The sequence below is a fragment of the Toxorhynchites rutilus genome, chromosome 2, assembly GCF_029784135.1.
Source record: "Toxorhynchites rutilus septentrionalis strain SRP chromosome 2, ASM2978413v1, whole genome shotgun sequence".
Classification (NCBI taxonomy): Eukaryota; Metazoa; Arthropoda; class Insecta; order Diptera; family Culicidae; genus Toxorhynchites; species Toxorhynchites rutilus.
This window is the reverse complement of record NC_073745.1, coordinates 4,350,588-4,366,013: the sequence shown is the minus strand read 5'-3', so window position 1 is coordinate 4,366,013 and position 15,426 is coordinate 4,350,588. Positions and strand designations below refer to the sequence as shown.

Genomic DNA, 15,426 nt, shown 5'->3' with positions numbered 1-15,426 from the left:
ATCCAATATTGTATGCGCCCGCAATCGATTATTGCTCAGTCGCCGAAAGTTCCGAGCTCAGAGAGTTCATTCCCCTCTAGTTTGCCTTCCAAATTGCCATCGTAAACCACACCTTCTCTCGATTCAATCACACACAAAAAGCATACTTAAGCGATATTCTGGTGGTGAGACACATTCATTTTTCGAGAGGACATCGACAAGACAACATCGTTGCCTAACGTGCTGGAGGAGGTGGACGGCGAAGGATCGACACATACACGCGCAGGATGCCATTCAGCATCTAGAAAGTTCCGGAAAGATCTAATCATTGCTGGAAAATAATCTGCCAGTTCCTCTGGGAATTTAAAAATACATTCATGTGAAAGAGTTTATTTGAATGTTTTCTATCCATGTAACACTGTGACCAAAAATTTTCATCAAGTACTATTAACAGATGGTTATCGAGTTAGTATTAACCACTGGTTGGCTTCCAGTATCGAGGAAAATGTGGAAATATCTAATCGTTGCTGGAAAATAATCTGCCAGTTCCCCTTGGAATTAAAAATGACATTCAAGCGAAAGAGTTTATTTTAATGTTTTCTATCCATAAAATATCCATATAATACATTTGGGTTTGTGATTTGTCAATCAAGTACAGTTAGCAGGTTAGCTTCTGAAGATTATTCTTCAGAACAAGGTTTCGTATCCTATATTGGATGCATAAAACCTTGTGCCTCCAACGTAACGCTCTCTTTTTCGAAGTCCCCCAAATATTCATTTATTCATTCATTCATAATGGATTTAGATTCAACTTCAAACAAATGATCTCTAAATCAACGATAGTCCTACGTCACCCTTGCGGTTATACCATAGATATAACCCACTTCCTGTTTTTTGTATTACGATACCCGGAATCGCCTACGATTATAAAGTGTCCATAATCTCCTCGCTCAAGCTGCATCTTCAGTGAAGAGTTATTAAAGATGTGTTGGTCGTGGGATGCTCCAGGCCACCTTGCGACAATATTCAAAATTTTCAAATTTGCAGAGCTGACTGTTTGCACGATTATCGAAAACCATGATTTTCGATTTCTGTAGTTTTCGGCATGATCACCACCAGGTGATTGTATTTTGACGTGCGTACAATCAATTGAAGCAATTGTTCGAGGAAATTTTGCGATTGAGTAAAACTCACGACTTGCTGCATGTAGTTCATGCTGCGTTTTCGGCATCTTGATAAACCGCGACCGTAATTGAGCTAACGCAAAAGATACACGACGAATGATACGACACACAGAAGAAATGCAAATACCAGCAAAATCAGCGACGGCTATCTGCACCGACCCTAGTGCGTAGAATCGAAGAGCCACCAATAATTGTACTAATGGCTGAATATAACGCGATCTGCAAAACATAGATACAAAGGATGTAAGAATTATATCTTTCAGATACGCTGCAATACAGGTTATATTTTCTACCTTGTCTCATCGATTTCTAAAGAAGGTTGTATGATATCCAGTATCATCATGACCGTACTCTTCTGAAGACGAAATCTCATAAAGAAATCCAGATCGTCCCAATTATCAATATTTATTCGAACACGCATTTTATATTGACGACGTGCTAATAGTAATTCGCCGTATTGTTCACTATTTTCTTCATCATCATCTAAAAATCTCCAATAATATGTATCCCAAACACAATTACGATAACAAGACATTTTGTATAAAATCGTTTTTAATACTAGTTGAATGGCTGAAAAAATATCTGCTACTACTACCAAAGCACAACAGTGAAGAAAAGCAAAAACTGAAAATCGACTGCTTAACGGCGTTAAGCGGTCATAGACCACCGCTTAAGATAAGCGACGCTTAGCCTAAGCCAGGCTTTATTAAACCCTGGCTTAGCCGTTAAGCGGAGGTGAAGAAATGGGAAAAAACTTGCCGTTAAGCCTCGCTTAAATCTTAAGCGGAGGTGAAGAAAACTCATCTTAGAGTCAAACGCCAGTTGGTTATGCGGGCGCTACACGATTCGTCCAACGTTTCACTCGAATGTTGGACTCAAACATTTGACTCGATGAATCGACAAATGTTGTGACGAATGTGCTGCTACACGGTGAAGTGAATGTTCAATTCAATGCAATCGGTCCAAACAATCGGTGAGTATTTCGATCGAATGTTTATTGTTTTTATTTACCATCAAAAACGTTAAGAAACTGAATGACGATGCGAGTATTGAAATTGCTGCCGTAGAAATTGTACTGATATCGGGCTGTAAATTTAAAATGCTTGAAATCAACATTATTAAACTGCAATATTTTGCCGAATATTTTGAATTTTATGAATCGATTTCATAGTTTCTTCATCTAAAACTTGTAAACAAACCAATCTGTCAAAGATAGATTCGGATGAATTGTCATCTAGTGTCGGCGAGCACAACATTTAGGCTAGGCGCGAATTGAGAAGCGTATAGCGCTCGTAAGCAAACGCGAGACTACCAACACGACTCATACGTGCCACAAACGTAGCGTGGTGGAGCGCATATTGAGTCGCAGTTTGGTGTAAATAACATGCCACTCGCATACAATGACTGATTAACACAGAGTTGCGCGATATATTTATTTACTAACACAATCACCCGACCAGTACAGCCATACAATGTTCCCCACCACGGCGCTATATGATTGTTCACCAACACAACTACCACAACCGGCATGACCAGCACGAGAAACTGTGGTTCAGCCACAGCGTCGCGCGAGTCGTGTCTCACGAGCGCTCCACCATCGCGCGTCACCTGGCCAATTTGCGCCGTTCTATCTGTTTTCATTAGCCACAAAAACAGGCGTTATATCGCGCCAAGTTACTCGCGCTATATGCGTCTCAATTTGCGCCTTGCCTTAGTGTCGAATCAACGCATGACAAAAATCCTTTGTCATTCAAACATTGAGTTGATGGCCCGTTACTTCCTTACTTCGAATGAGCCTTAAGGTGGCCGTACACTGTTTGCCCGGAGGTCAAATATTTGTTATTTTTTGACAGATAAGTTTTGTTTTGATATTTGTACAAACACTATTTTGTTTGCCACTCTTTAATTTTCAACAGTAGTAAACAATATCAAACACCGAACATGGAAAAAATGAACTGAAATATTCAAGGTAACTTAACCATGTACCGACAGGTTCGAAGAACAGACTGAAAAAATATTTTAGGCATCCAATAATTGAATATTTGCTTGTCGTGTTTTGTGTAGAATATATTTGATCAGTACACGTTGACCAATTTTTATCTGTCAAAGAGTCAAATATTTGGCTTCGGTCAAGCAGTGTATGAGCACCGTTATAAATAAACGAATTGGAAAAAAACGCAGTGAATTTCTAAATTTCCGTATAATAGTTTTAGCACATTGGCTCACCTGATAATATTTATATTCATCTTTTATGAATCTCTATCATTTTACCGCCTTGTTCCACAAATTCGGTAAAATAGAAGGATACCGCCTCAACTGTTGTCAATCCCAAGACGGGTCTATGGTACTAGGTGAGGCCGTTTCGTCACTAAGTTGGTTAGGGGAGCGGTATATGAAAACAGTACGGAAGAAAGCAGAAGGGGAATTATTTGCTTGTAGCGTGAAAGAGACAGACTGATCACGAGCGAGCTTCGCCATTAGCGTATTGTGTATTGTTTACAAACAAAACACAGTAGACTTCCAAGATGGCTGAAGAGTCGTTTTAGCCAAGACGGGTCTATGGTACTAGGTGAGGCCGTTTCGTCACTAAGTTGGGTAGGGGAGCGGTATATGAAAACAGCACGGAAGAAAGTAGAAGGGGAATTATTTCCTTGTAGCGTGAAAGAGACAGACTGATCACCAGCGAGCTTCGGCAATAGCGTATTGTGTTTTGTTTACAAACAAAACACAATAGACTTCCAAGATGGCTGAAGAGTGGTTTTAGCAAGTTGGCCCACCTTAGTATATACTTCTAGGCGCCTTGGTTTTAGCAAGTTGGCCCACCTTAGGATATACTTCTAGGCGCCTTGGTCAATCCACGAATTGACAGCTGATTCGGCTTTCAAAATCGTCCGTGTTGACGTGCACGTCTTTTTTTTTTGCACCATCCACAGTGCGGACGCATTGTCCGGTTTGTTCCTTATCGAGAACGAATGTTTTCCTGCATTTTACGTAAATAGTTACGGTTTGTTATTAGCTGGCAGTTGCGGCGCGCCTTGACCGTCCACCATGAGTACGATACTGGAAAAGATTGCCCAAATCGAGGCTGAGGTTGGTTGAACTTTGTTTTCGTATGGGAGCAATGTTCCGTGAATGAGGTTATGATAATTGTTATTTTTTTTTTTTACCCAAAATAGATGGCCCGTACTCAGAGGAACAAGGCCACAGCTGGGCATTTGGGGTTGCTGAAGGCTCGATTGGCGAAGTTGCGCCGTGAGCTGATCACCCCGAAGGGAGGCGGCGGTGCTTCGGAGCAGGGTTTCGAAGTGTCCAAAACCGGAGATGCTCGAGTTGGGTTCGTTGGGTTTCCATCGGTGGGGAAGTCGACCCTGCTGTCTAACTTGGCTGGAGTGTACTCCGAGGTGGCAGCATATGAGTTCACAACGCTCACAACTGTCCCGGGTTGCATCAAGTATAAAGGTGCGAAGATTCAGTTGCTCGATTTGCCCGGAATCATCGAAGGTGCTAAGGATGGTAAGGGTCGTGGTAGGCAGGTCATTGCCGTGGCTCGAACGTGTAATCTGATCTTCATGGTACTGGATGTGTTGAAACCTCTCACCCACAAGAAACTTCTCGAGCACGAGTTGGAAGGGTTCGGATTGCGGCTGAACAAGCAGCCGCCGAATATTAGCTACCGGAGGAAGGACAAAGGTGGAGTCAATTTGAACGTCACCGTGACTCAGTCTGAGTTGGATCTTGATACCGTCAAGTCAATCTTGTCCGAGTACAAGATTCATAATGCGGACATTACGTTGAAATACGATGCCACAGCCGATGATTTGATTGATGTGATCGAAGGCAATCGGATTTATATTCCCTGCATTTATCTGCTGAACAAGATCGATCAGATCAGCATCGAAGAGTTGGATGTGATCTACAAGATTCCACATTGTGTGCCCATTTCTGCTCATCACCACTGGAACTTTGACGATTTGCTTGAGATGATGTGGAAATATTTGAAACTCGTGCGAATGTAAGCTTTATTTGTGGAAAAAATATGATTGAGCTAATGTTTTGAAACATTATTTTCAGCTATACGAAACCGAAGGGACAGCTTCCGGATTACAGTTCACCAATCGTGTTGCACAGTGAACATACGAGCATCGAGAGTTTCTGCAATAAGTTGCATCGCACAATCGCCAAGGAATTTAAATAGTAATCTATCATTGGCTCGCGAATACAAGATGAGTAGAGATGAATTCATGATTTGCTCGTTTCAGCGCCCTCGTGTGGGGTTCCTCTGTCAAGCATCAGCCCCAGAAAGTGGGCATCGATCACGTGCTGAACGACGAAGACGTTGTCCAAATTGTTAAGAAGGTCTAAGAGCGGTGTGGTTCGAACCCTGCGAACACATGTTCCGGCTGGACATCAACTCAATTTGTAACAGTTGTGTAAGTTTATTAACCATTAAAATATTTAACAATAACTGAACACATCGAGACAGTTGATTTCAGATGAGAAAGCCTATTCGTCTCGTCCTTGTTGAAACCGTCCCGCATGGTATCGTTTCCGAAATTCTGGATTGTAAAGCGCTTTTCGAGTTGGAATGGTCCAAATTCGTTCCGTTGTCGTAGAGGTACTTCGATGGCCAGTTTGGGATGCTACTGTTGTGCTAGAAAATGTTGATGGTTTTCGAGGTTTCAACGTGGACGTGTTTTTAATTCTACTTAACAGTTTCCGAAAGCGTCGCTTAGTTGGAGCTGTCATTGTCGTCACATGAGCAGCTGTTGTAGTTTCGGTTTCCTCTGCAGAAGCCCCTGTTGTGATGACCTCTGTAGCAGTGAACATTTCCGTAGTTGTTGTGAATTCCGTTGTTGAAGGTTCAGTTGCATCAGAAGTTGTTGTTTCAAGAGTTGTATCGGCGATAACTGTCGTCGTGGGCACGGCTTCCGGCAGAACTGTTATAACAGCAGAAGCGGTGAGTTTCTCGGTGGTCACTGGTTGCGCCATAACAACAAAAACTTTCTCTCCATTCCGCCCATCGAAGTAGAAATCATCATCACCAAGAGTGGAGAAATAAGAACCACAACAATGACTGAGGGTTTCATCTGGACAGCGGAAGAAATTGTTGAGGTAGTTTTGTTCACTCAAACTAATGACTTGCGTGCGACAGGTGTTGATCGGAACACACGGACATCGCCTCTGAAGGATACTGATGTCGTCATATTGCTCACGCAGATCTTGTGTTCCACTGGCTAAGATGAGCTGCAACAAAAAGCACGTGAATACTAATAACTGAGGAAGCGCCATTCTGTGGAGCGAAATAAATTACGAAATTTTAATATTATAGATGCAATGTGGAACTAGATGTTCACCTCGCACTATCCGCAGAATGGTAGTAATTCGGTGCTCGATGTGAATCATCACTTTATATTAGTTTCTGGTACCAGCGCTTGATACAGATCCGGTTTTGCTTTTAGCCGCGCAGAAACTGGATTTTTGTTTTGCATTTGGTTTGCATCATGAGCAGAAGCGCCTTTTGTAGCAATATGTGTTGTTAACGTTGACTGACCGGAGGGTATTTGATACAATTATTAACGGTAAATACACACATTTGGTTGATGGTTCTCTGATAGAGGAAAATTTTGAAAAACTTGAACAATTTTATACCTCTGCTATGTGAAGGTCAGTCGGTTTACATTTCTTATCAACATTGAATGAAAACACGATATAGGATGACAATGAATAATAATGTTTTTATCACATAAAAGAAGATCTATAAAATGTGGTAGTCGAATGTATGATTCGTCGTTGTTGGTCACATTCTTGGTCAGGGATGGTAAAAAATCACATTCAACGATCAATGAATAAGTATATCCCTCTAGTCGGATGTTTTTAAATCACCCCCAGCAGGCGAGGCTCTTTTATTCTTCATATGTACACAGAGAGAATACTTGGAACGGTGAGCTACCAAGATCTCAAAAAAGCAATATGAGAGCGGAATCCCCACTGCTTGCACTCTCGAAGCATTACTTCTACTACTCAAGTTTTATCGTGAGTGCAAGCCACAAACGATTAATCCCATTCCATAGAGCGGATGATGAGTTCTTGTTCGGAAAGTGTAACAAGAGACGATCAACTGAAATCTTACGACACTCATCGAGGGATTTTTAATTCTCTATTGCACTGTCCGCAGTGAGTGGCTGACTCAGTCTCGTGTCGATTTTATTTTGCTGTCGTCTCCCGCCCGATAAACAGCAGACGGGTAATGGATGCAATTGATTAATTTTATTACCAGCAGATTTGGGCGAATCTCATCCCGCCCAAAATCGTTTTTAGATTCCAATAATTCTGAACATTCACATTTCTCTCCAAATAATTTTTCCACCAGTAATTCAATTAGTGACTTCACGAAACACCTTTCGAATTCGATTGAATTTCAGACCCTTTTTGTATTTTGTAGATAAAACGGATCACATATTTGATTAATTCAATTCTGTGTGGTTACGTTCTTCGTTGCGAATAAATGTAATGAAATAGTATGGACGTATGATATTCATGTATCGTGGACTTCCGACATATGTGGCAGTAGATTTGTCGAACGACTAATGTTTTTTTATATCCCTTCAAACTTGTTGCATCTCTCAAGTGTACATACTGCTTTGACCGCAGATTTGCATGGTAGAATCTGGTTAATTTCAGGTATTCAGTCTTCATATTGTCGAATGAATACTGTTGGAACAATAGGTATCGCAGCAAATGATTATCAACATCCTACCTTATCATCAAACGGTATGCGAATAATTTCAGTGAACTGACGGCATTGGAATATATGCTTTGTGAGGACCACACAATTATTATCAGAGCGAACAAACGTCCGACTGGAAGTCATGAACATCAATTCAATGTGCCCAAGATAAATTTATCCTTTGAAGGTCATTAACCTTTCTAAAGATGATCAGATGGAATATATTCCAATGTCGTCTGGAATAACCTGTCCAACACCTTATGATCGTAATATTGTTTTTGCTATTCTGATGTTTCATAACACGGCACTCTATTGATTATTCGCCGAAAATGAATAAAAAATATCCTTGAAGTTAGCCTACGGTTTTAGTAGCAGTGCAATATGGTGAGCCAGTCTCAGGATAAGGAAACATTTAAAAATAAAGTTTTTTTTTAATGAATCAATAGTAAAACAAAACGTCAAAAAATTTCTCAGCTTTGTGATAGCAGATAATCATTATCCATTTGAGTTGTATGAGTATTCCATTCCCCCACAAACTGTAGATAGTCTATCTGCATACAAATTATGTAGAGTGCCACAATCCAAAAAAAATATGAGCAAATATTTACGTGCTTAAACAAAAAAACACATGTTGACATATTTGCGCTAATTTATGTTTTTTTTTATTAATTCAAGGTAATCAAGGTCTTTTCTAGACACCAGTTTATTCGGCCCCGAAAAAAGTGGTCTGTATTTGGGCAGGCGGAAACATATATCTCGCAAGACCACGTGTTCGATGTCGTAAAAGCCTTGGCCAATAACGCATTTACATTAACTCATAAAATTAGTGATTTGAGAGGGATTATTGTTTGTAGTCTCTTGATTAATTTAAACACCATCTGAGAAATCCTCTGTGAAACATAAAACATTAAAGTCGTCCTATCTGCTGTAGCGCATTTTTTTATTTTACCCAGTTTCATTGAAGTAAACGCGCTCGGAAAGGAAAATTGAACGCCCGGATGAGAGAGCGAGAATCGTACGTCATAGAGACACTCATTCCCATGGAGCAAATTCTTGTTAGGAGTTGAAAGCAAAACGAGGAAGGAGAGTAACTCAATTATTCGAACTAGTTTCAGTCTAGCAATGCTTTGGTCAACTCAGAGTTACCAAGAGAAAATCATTTGGTTATGATGGGTGAGGATTAATAGTTAGTCGCAGTTTGCACAGATTACGATCTGTGCAGTTTGCGATTAATCGTAAATCACATCATGCTCCCTTGTTTTCCATCCTTGTTCTTGGTAGTATGCTACAATCATTAAATCGTGTTGTTGAAAGATTCTAAAACGTAGATCAATAAATGTTAAGATTGACGGTAGACGAAAACTTTTTTCTTGTACCATTTTTTCAGCATAATAAGAATATGCTCTCCCAAACGAAGATCTATAAGATCAAGCAGTAGGCACAGGTGCAGAGGGCACTAAGCTCCAGGAACAACAGAGCAAGCGATGTGTCGAGACGAAGTGCAGTATGGGTGGTAAATTTCGGTTCGGAAATTTGGGTTCGTGAAGCTATAGCACCAGTGGACATTCGGACACTGTCCCGTAGATGGGCAGCTTCGCGTCCGAAACCGATCGACATTTAAGGTAATTTTTAAACCGTTTAAATAGTAAGAACAATAAGTGTTTGTCTTGTCTCGCGTCGCGTCTTAGTGAATGTCGTGAAGTTCTTACGTTGCACTACAAATCAAAATGAAAAGCACCAGTGGAGCTTGAGTCATTTGATATTTTTACTCACTGTAAATTCTACTGCAGCGCTCCTATCGGTCGGATCTGGAATGTTTTGAAAGCAGTTTATTTTGAAATGTTTCATTTCTCATACTGAAAAATTCGTCACGATTCGTTCTGAAGATATTGGGCCTGATTCTCGAATACACTTCACGGTGGAACTTAACTCACGGTGGTCAACTAAGTAAGTTTGATGAATTTAAAAATTGCTTTTTAAATAGTAAAGTGGACATAGTATGTGTAACAGAGACATGGCTCAATGAAAACATCAGTGATACAACGGTCACTGTCGATGGTTTCTGCATTTTGAGAAATGATCGCAAGATCGGTCGAGGTGGTGGAATTTGTATCTATCATAAATTTAACATTGATTGCAAAATTGTAAATGCTTCTGATCTCACACTTGAACAAGTAGATTTAGACCGAACCGAATACTTATTTGTTGAAGTTAAGGTGAATAACGAAAAATTTTTGCTTGGCGTCATTTACTCGCCCCCCGAAGGCGATTGTTCCAATATTCTCGATATAAAGCTTGCTGAGCTGTCTCTAGATTATAAGAAGATTATCTTGACAGGCGATTTCAATACGAATCTGAACAGAGTTTGTGCCAAAACTACTCGGTTTTGTGAAGTTCTAGACAATTTTGGCTTATTTTGTATCAACAATGAACCTACCCACTTTTACCCCGGTGGAAGTTCTTTAATTGACTTATTGATAACGAATGACACTAATTTTGTTCTCAATTTCAACCAAGTCGCAGCACCAGGATTTTCACATCATGATATGATTTTCTCATCGCTAAATTTGACACGATGCAGTGAAGATCGCCCAAAAATGTTTAGGGACTACAATCGAATAAATTGGGCCGCATCACAAAACGCTTTAGACAACTTAGACTGGTCCTTACTTTATAGTTTCACTGACTCTGATTTGGCTCTAGACTTGTTGAACAGTTACATAGTTGGAATTTACGAAAGGTTTGTTCCACTGCGAATCTCGAGCACTAATTCAAATGCTCCTTGGTTCAATAATGATATTTTAAATGCTATTGTTGTTAGAGATATTGCATATCGCCAATGGACGTACAGTAAAAGTTCATCTGATCATATTCAGTTCAAGAGACTTCGTAGCAAAGTGACACAACTAGTCAATAAAGCGAAGTCTAACTATATGACAATCAATTTGGAATCGGCGAATTCGACTAAAGAACTGTGGACAAAACTGAAACGTCTAAATGTTTCTGCGGGCTCACTTCATAGTGCGAAGTTCTGTAATTCTGGTGATGAAATAAATACTTTTTTCTGTGATAACTTCACTCGAGATACTATGCTTCCTTCGGTGCCTCCTTCCAATTCCAACGGTTTTTCATTTACTCAATGTAATGAGCTGGATGTTTCGAATGCTATCTATTCGTTTTCATCAAATGCTCTAGGAATGGATGGTATTCCATTAAGATTCATCAAACTTATTTTGCCATTTGTAATCACCCCATTAACATATCTTTTCAATTTATTCATTTCAACTGCAAAATTTCCCCTAGCATGGAAGGTGGCGAAAATAATTCCGATACGCAAAAAACCTGCTGGTTCTGGTTTGAACAACCTCCGTCCAATTAGTATTTTATGTTCATTGTCCAAAGTTTTTGAGAAAATTTTGAAACTTCAAGTTCAAGTTTACATTCAGCGGTATAATCTTCTTAGTCCTAATCAGTCGGGTTTCAGATCGGGGCACAGCACCACTTCAGCGCTTCTTAAGGTTCATGACGATTTACACCAATTTATCGACAGAAAAGGCGTTGCATTTCTGCTTTTGATAGATTTCTCCAAAGCATTCGATAGAGTCTCACACGTGAAGCTGTTGCAAAAATTATCGTATCTGTTCAATTTTAGTCGCAAAGCAGTTTTTCTGATCAAATCATACTTGACGTGTCGTACTCAAGTTGTGGAAAATGACGGAAGCCTATCTAATTCAATTAATAGCTTGTCAGGTGTTCCTCAAGGATCAGTGTTGGGTCCTCTTTTGTTTTCATTATTTATCAACGATTTGCTATCTGTTTTGAAATTTTGTACTATTCACATGTTTGCAGATGATGTGCAACTGTACATTTGCTCAAACGATTGGGATTTAGAAGATATAGGGCGTCGTATTAACTATGATCTCAATAATGTTTTACGATGGTCTCTGAGTAATATGCTTCCAATAAATTCGTCGAAAACTAAAGCCATGTTCATTTCCAGACGACAGATTCGTACAAGTTTACCGGAGTTAACTATCAATAACGAAAAAATAGAATATGTGCAAAAAGCTGCCAATCTTGGTGTTATTTTCCAATCTAACCTCGAATGGGACTCTCAAATAAATGCACAATGTGGTAAGATCTATGCAGGCTTACGACATCTTCGACTTACAGCAGAAATGCTTCCTGTGTCTACCAAGCTTTTGCTATTTAAATCTCTTCTATTACCTCATTTTTCCTATGGATCAGAATTAATTTTGAACGCCTCAGCAGCTGGGTTTGACAGACTGAGGGTATCATTAAACCATTGTGTTCGATGGGTTTTCAGATTATCTACATTTTCTAGAGTAACACATTTACAGCAGGAACTGTTGGGATGTTCATTCCATAATTTCTTCAAATTACGATGTTATGTCACTTTATTTAAGATAATTCATTTCGGTCCTTATTATCTTAGTGATAAGCTGTAGCCTTTCAGAAGTTTCAGAGTCCTCTCATTATAGCAATACTTTTTTCGTGCGTGCGGTTAATTTTTGGAATCAACTTCCAGCGAATATTAAATCCATTCATTCAGCAGCAAGATTCCGTCGGGAATGTATGAATTGGTTAAATTGAGGGAATAATCTTGAATGGGATGAGCGACAGTATAGTGGATAGGGTTTACATGTATTGTGTAGTTTTTTTTTTCATTATTTTTAATGCATTTAAAATTAGTTTTAGTTGAGTTTGTAACGGTTATAAGGATGTGGTATGAACAACGTTGAATCCGATTGTAGAATTTTTATAAGGGTAGACCCTTACTCTACAAGTATGAATAAACAAAACAAACAAACAAAAAACGAAATAAACGGCATGCCATTGAACTACGTTTTACGAGTTAGTGAAGTGTCGAAGATAATTATGAGTTTTCAGGCAGAATGAGCACTTTTCAAATAAAAAATCATTAATGAAAATTAACTTCTTCGTATCAAACTGGTATTTAATGTGAGTGGAAAGCTTTGTTTTCTTCATGTGATATAATAATCTCATACCAAAATTTTATCTGAAGATAATTTGATATCATAATGATAAGTTTAGTGGGAGATTAATCTCGTATCCAGATGTCGACACCGTACCGTTGGCATCCTTTGTAGGCATATGAAATAAATGCAAATTGTTCAAAACAAGGCCATGCGCTTGATATTGAGATGCGATCGACTTACTCCACGAAGATTTATGCTTGAAAGCCTACAATGGATGTCAGTGGGACAGCGTATCAAATACTGCACTCTTACGTTCATATGTGAGATGAATAGTACGGTATGACACCGTACTATTTATTAAACACGATAACGTATGGAAGAGATATGCACCGATATAACCCAAGACAAGCAAGTGACCTCAGACCCATGAACTTTCGAATGTCTGGACCCAAAACTCACTTTTTGACGTAGGATTACGTCTTTCGGGAACATATTGGGGTACAAATTGAAAATCTAAAATCGAGCACATCGTGAAAAATGTCCAATTTCAAACGCTTATTGCTTAGCCATTTCATGATGGATTGATGAAATTTTTGCGTCAATGGATTTCGGCACTCCATAATTTTTTTTACATAGAATAAAATAATATATGTCATGAAACTATCATTGAACAATTAAAAATTCACAACCCCTATCCTACCGGAAATACCCACTTCTGATTGGTCGAAATTGACGACACATGCGGCGGTTCCCTAACAGAGACATCATAACCAAGCTACTCGGCGGAAATTGGCAGTGTAAATACATGGAAGTAGTGGGAACTTTTTTTTCCTGCCGAAAAGTGTTTCCTAACAGAGACATCAAAACCAAGGTGTCCGGGAAAATCGGCATTGTAAATTTATGCAAGTCGAGGCCATTTTTATATTGAAGGTAATGTAAGTGATACGGTTAATTCTAGCAAATAAAATTTAAATTTGGAACTTTAATATTGGTTGCTTCGTGAAATTGCATATCAATGACCGATAGTGTATTGTGAAAAATTAAGCACAAGTGTAAGTGTAAAATTGTATATGGTAGCAGTTGTGTTAAAAATGACTTGGAATTAGAAATGTTCCTATGGCGAGAAAAATTGGGAAAGTGATTTCTCATATGCTCTACATATAGTATTACGTGTTGTTAGACCAATTAAAATTAGCGTTGGGTTGAATAAACGGTTGAATAAACACTCAGAAAGTGAAAATTATAAAAGAACATTACTTTTTCCAGTTCAAATATATTTCCTCTATGCAGTAGAACCCCGATTATCCGCGGAATAGTCGGGCTAGCTCACCACGGATTACGAAAATCGCGGATAACGCAATAAAGGGCTACACATGAGGTGCGAACACAAAAAGGATATTTAAGCATGAGCACTATGTTTCATCAATACAGAAATCATTAAACTATCCATCTGTAGGATCGTTTACACCAGTGATAAGATAATGTGAAAGACATGACCAAAACAAAAGAACAAGACCCTACCGCTCACTGGCAAATTTCGTGAAGTTCTATAGAATTACAAGTGAACTCGCTTTCGCGGATAATCTGCTCACGGATAATTGAGGTTCTACTCTACTGTATGTCTACTGTAACATGTTTACTGATGACAAAAATTGATAATTGTGTTCGGTATTGATAATTATTTTATATTACATTGGTGAGTTTTTTTTTCTTTATATCATTATACACAATACAGAAGGCATCTCGTCTAGGGTTACAAAGTGCGGTTTTCATCATATCTCATTCGGCATCTTTTTCAGTGTCACCAAATCATTATCAAAGTGTAAAGATGTAATTCTTCAAGCATATCCAAAATCAACAGGTAGTCTAGCGGAATTCTACGTCAACTATGCGGTCGTGTCTCGGACACAACCCTCCTGTGACTTTTTATAAAGGATATCGCCTGTATAACACATTACCAAATGAAGCAAAGACAGCAACAAGCCTTCGAATATTGCGTAGTATTTGTAATGAGTTTTTGAAGCATGATTTAGATTTTTGACCCTGCATATAATTAATGTTAGTATGTAAGATGATCAAATTTTTAACGGATATTTGTATTTCCTTATCTTTAGACTATAATGATGATGGTCATTATTTTTTTTCCTCTGCCTGGCGACATCAACTTAAACAATACTTGTGAAATCTTAAATAGCTAGAGCCCGCGCGCGTTAGCAAACATAAACAACTTGAGATAGAACATATGAAAAACAATTATTTTTTGACGTAGGATTACATCTTTCGGGAACATATTGGGGTACAAATTGAAAATCGAAAATTGCGCACAACGTGAAAATTGTCCAATTTCAAACGCTTATTGCTCATTCATTTCATAATGGATTGATGAAATTTTTGCGTTATTCGATTTTGGCACTTCATAACAATTCTTTATATTGAACAAAATAATATACTTCATGAAACTAACTATCGAACAATAGGAAAATGTCAGCCCCAATCCGAACGGGAATATCCACTCCTAATTGGTCGAAATTGACGACACATGCGACGGTTCCCTAACAGAGACTTCAAAACCAAG

At 38.9% G+C, this 15,426-nt stretch overlaps 2 protein-coding genes across 3 annotated transcripts; one reads left to right on the top strand and one right to left on the bottom strand.

The window, feature by feature from the left end:
- The first annotated feature begins 4,044 nt into the window (after positions 1–4,044).
- LOC129764498 (GTP-binding protein 128up) lies at positions 4,045–5,633 on the top strand. The gene is made up of 4 exons (XM_055763620.1): positions 4,045–4,253; positions 4,340–5,175; positions 5,235–5,357; positions 5,423–5,633. The coding sequence occupies exons 1-4, from the start codon at positions 4,212–4,214 to the stop codon at positions 5,523–5,525; spliced, it is 1,104 nt and encodes a 367-aa protein (XP_055619595.1). The 5' UTR covers positions 4,045–4,211; the 3' UTR covers positions 5,526–5,633.
- LOC129764500 (mucin-2-like) lies at positions 5,576–6,927 on the bottom strand. Of its 2 annotated transcripts, XM_055763624.1 has the most exons (3): positions 6,813–6,927; positions 5,870–6,709; positions 5,674–5,814 (listed from the first exon to the last, which is right to left on the bottom strand). In XM_055763624.1, exons 2-3 carry the CDS (start codon positions 6,450–6,452, stop codon positions 5,804–5,806), a joined length of 594 nt encoding a protein of 197 aa, XP_055619599.1. In that variant the 5' UTR covers positions 6,453–6,709; positions 6,813–6,927; the 3' UTR covers positions 5,674–5,803. The 2 variants fall into 2 exon arrangements, with proteins under 2 accessions (XP_055619598.1, XP_055619599.1); XM_055763623.1 differs by having other exon boundaries at positions 5,576–6,709; positions 6,813–6,923.
- Between the last annotated feature and the right edge of the window lie 8,499 nt (positions 6,928–15,426).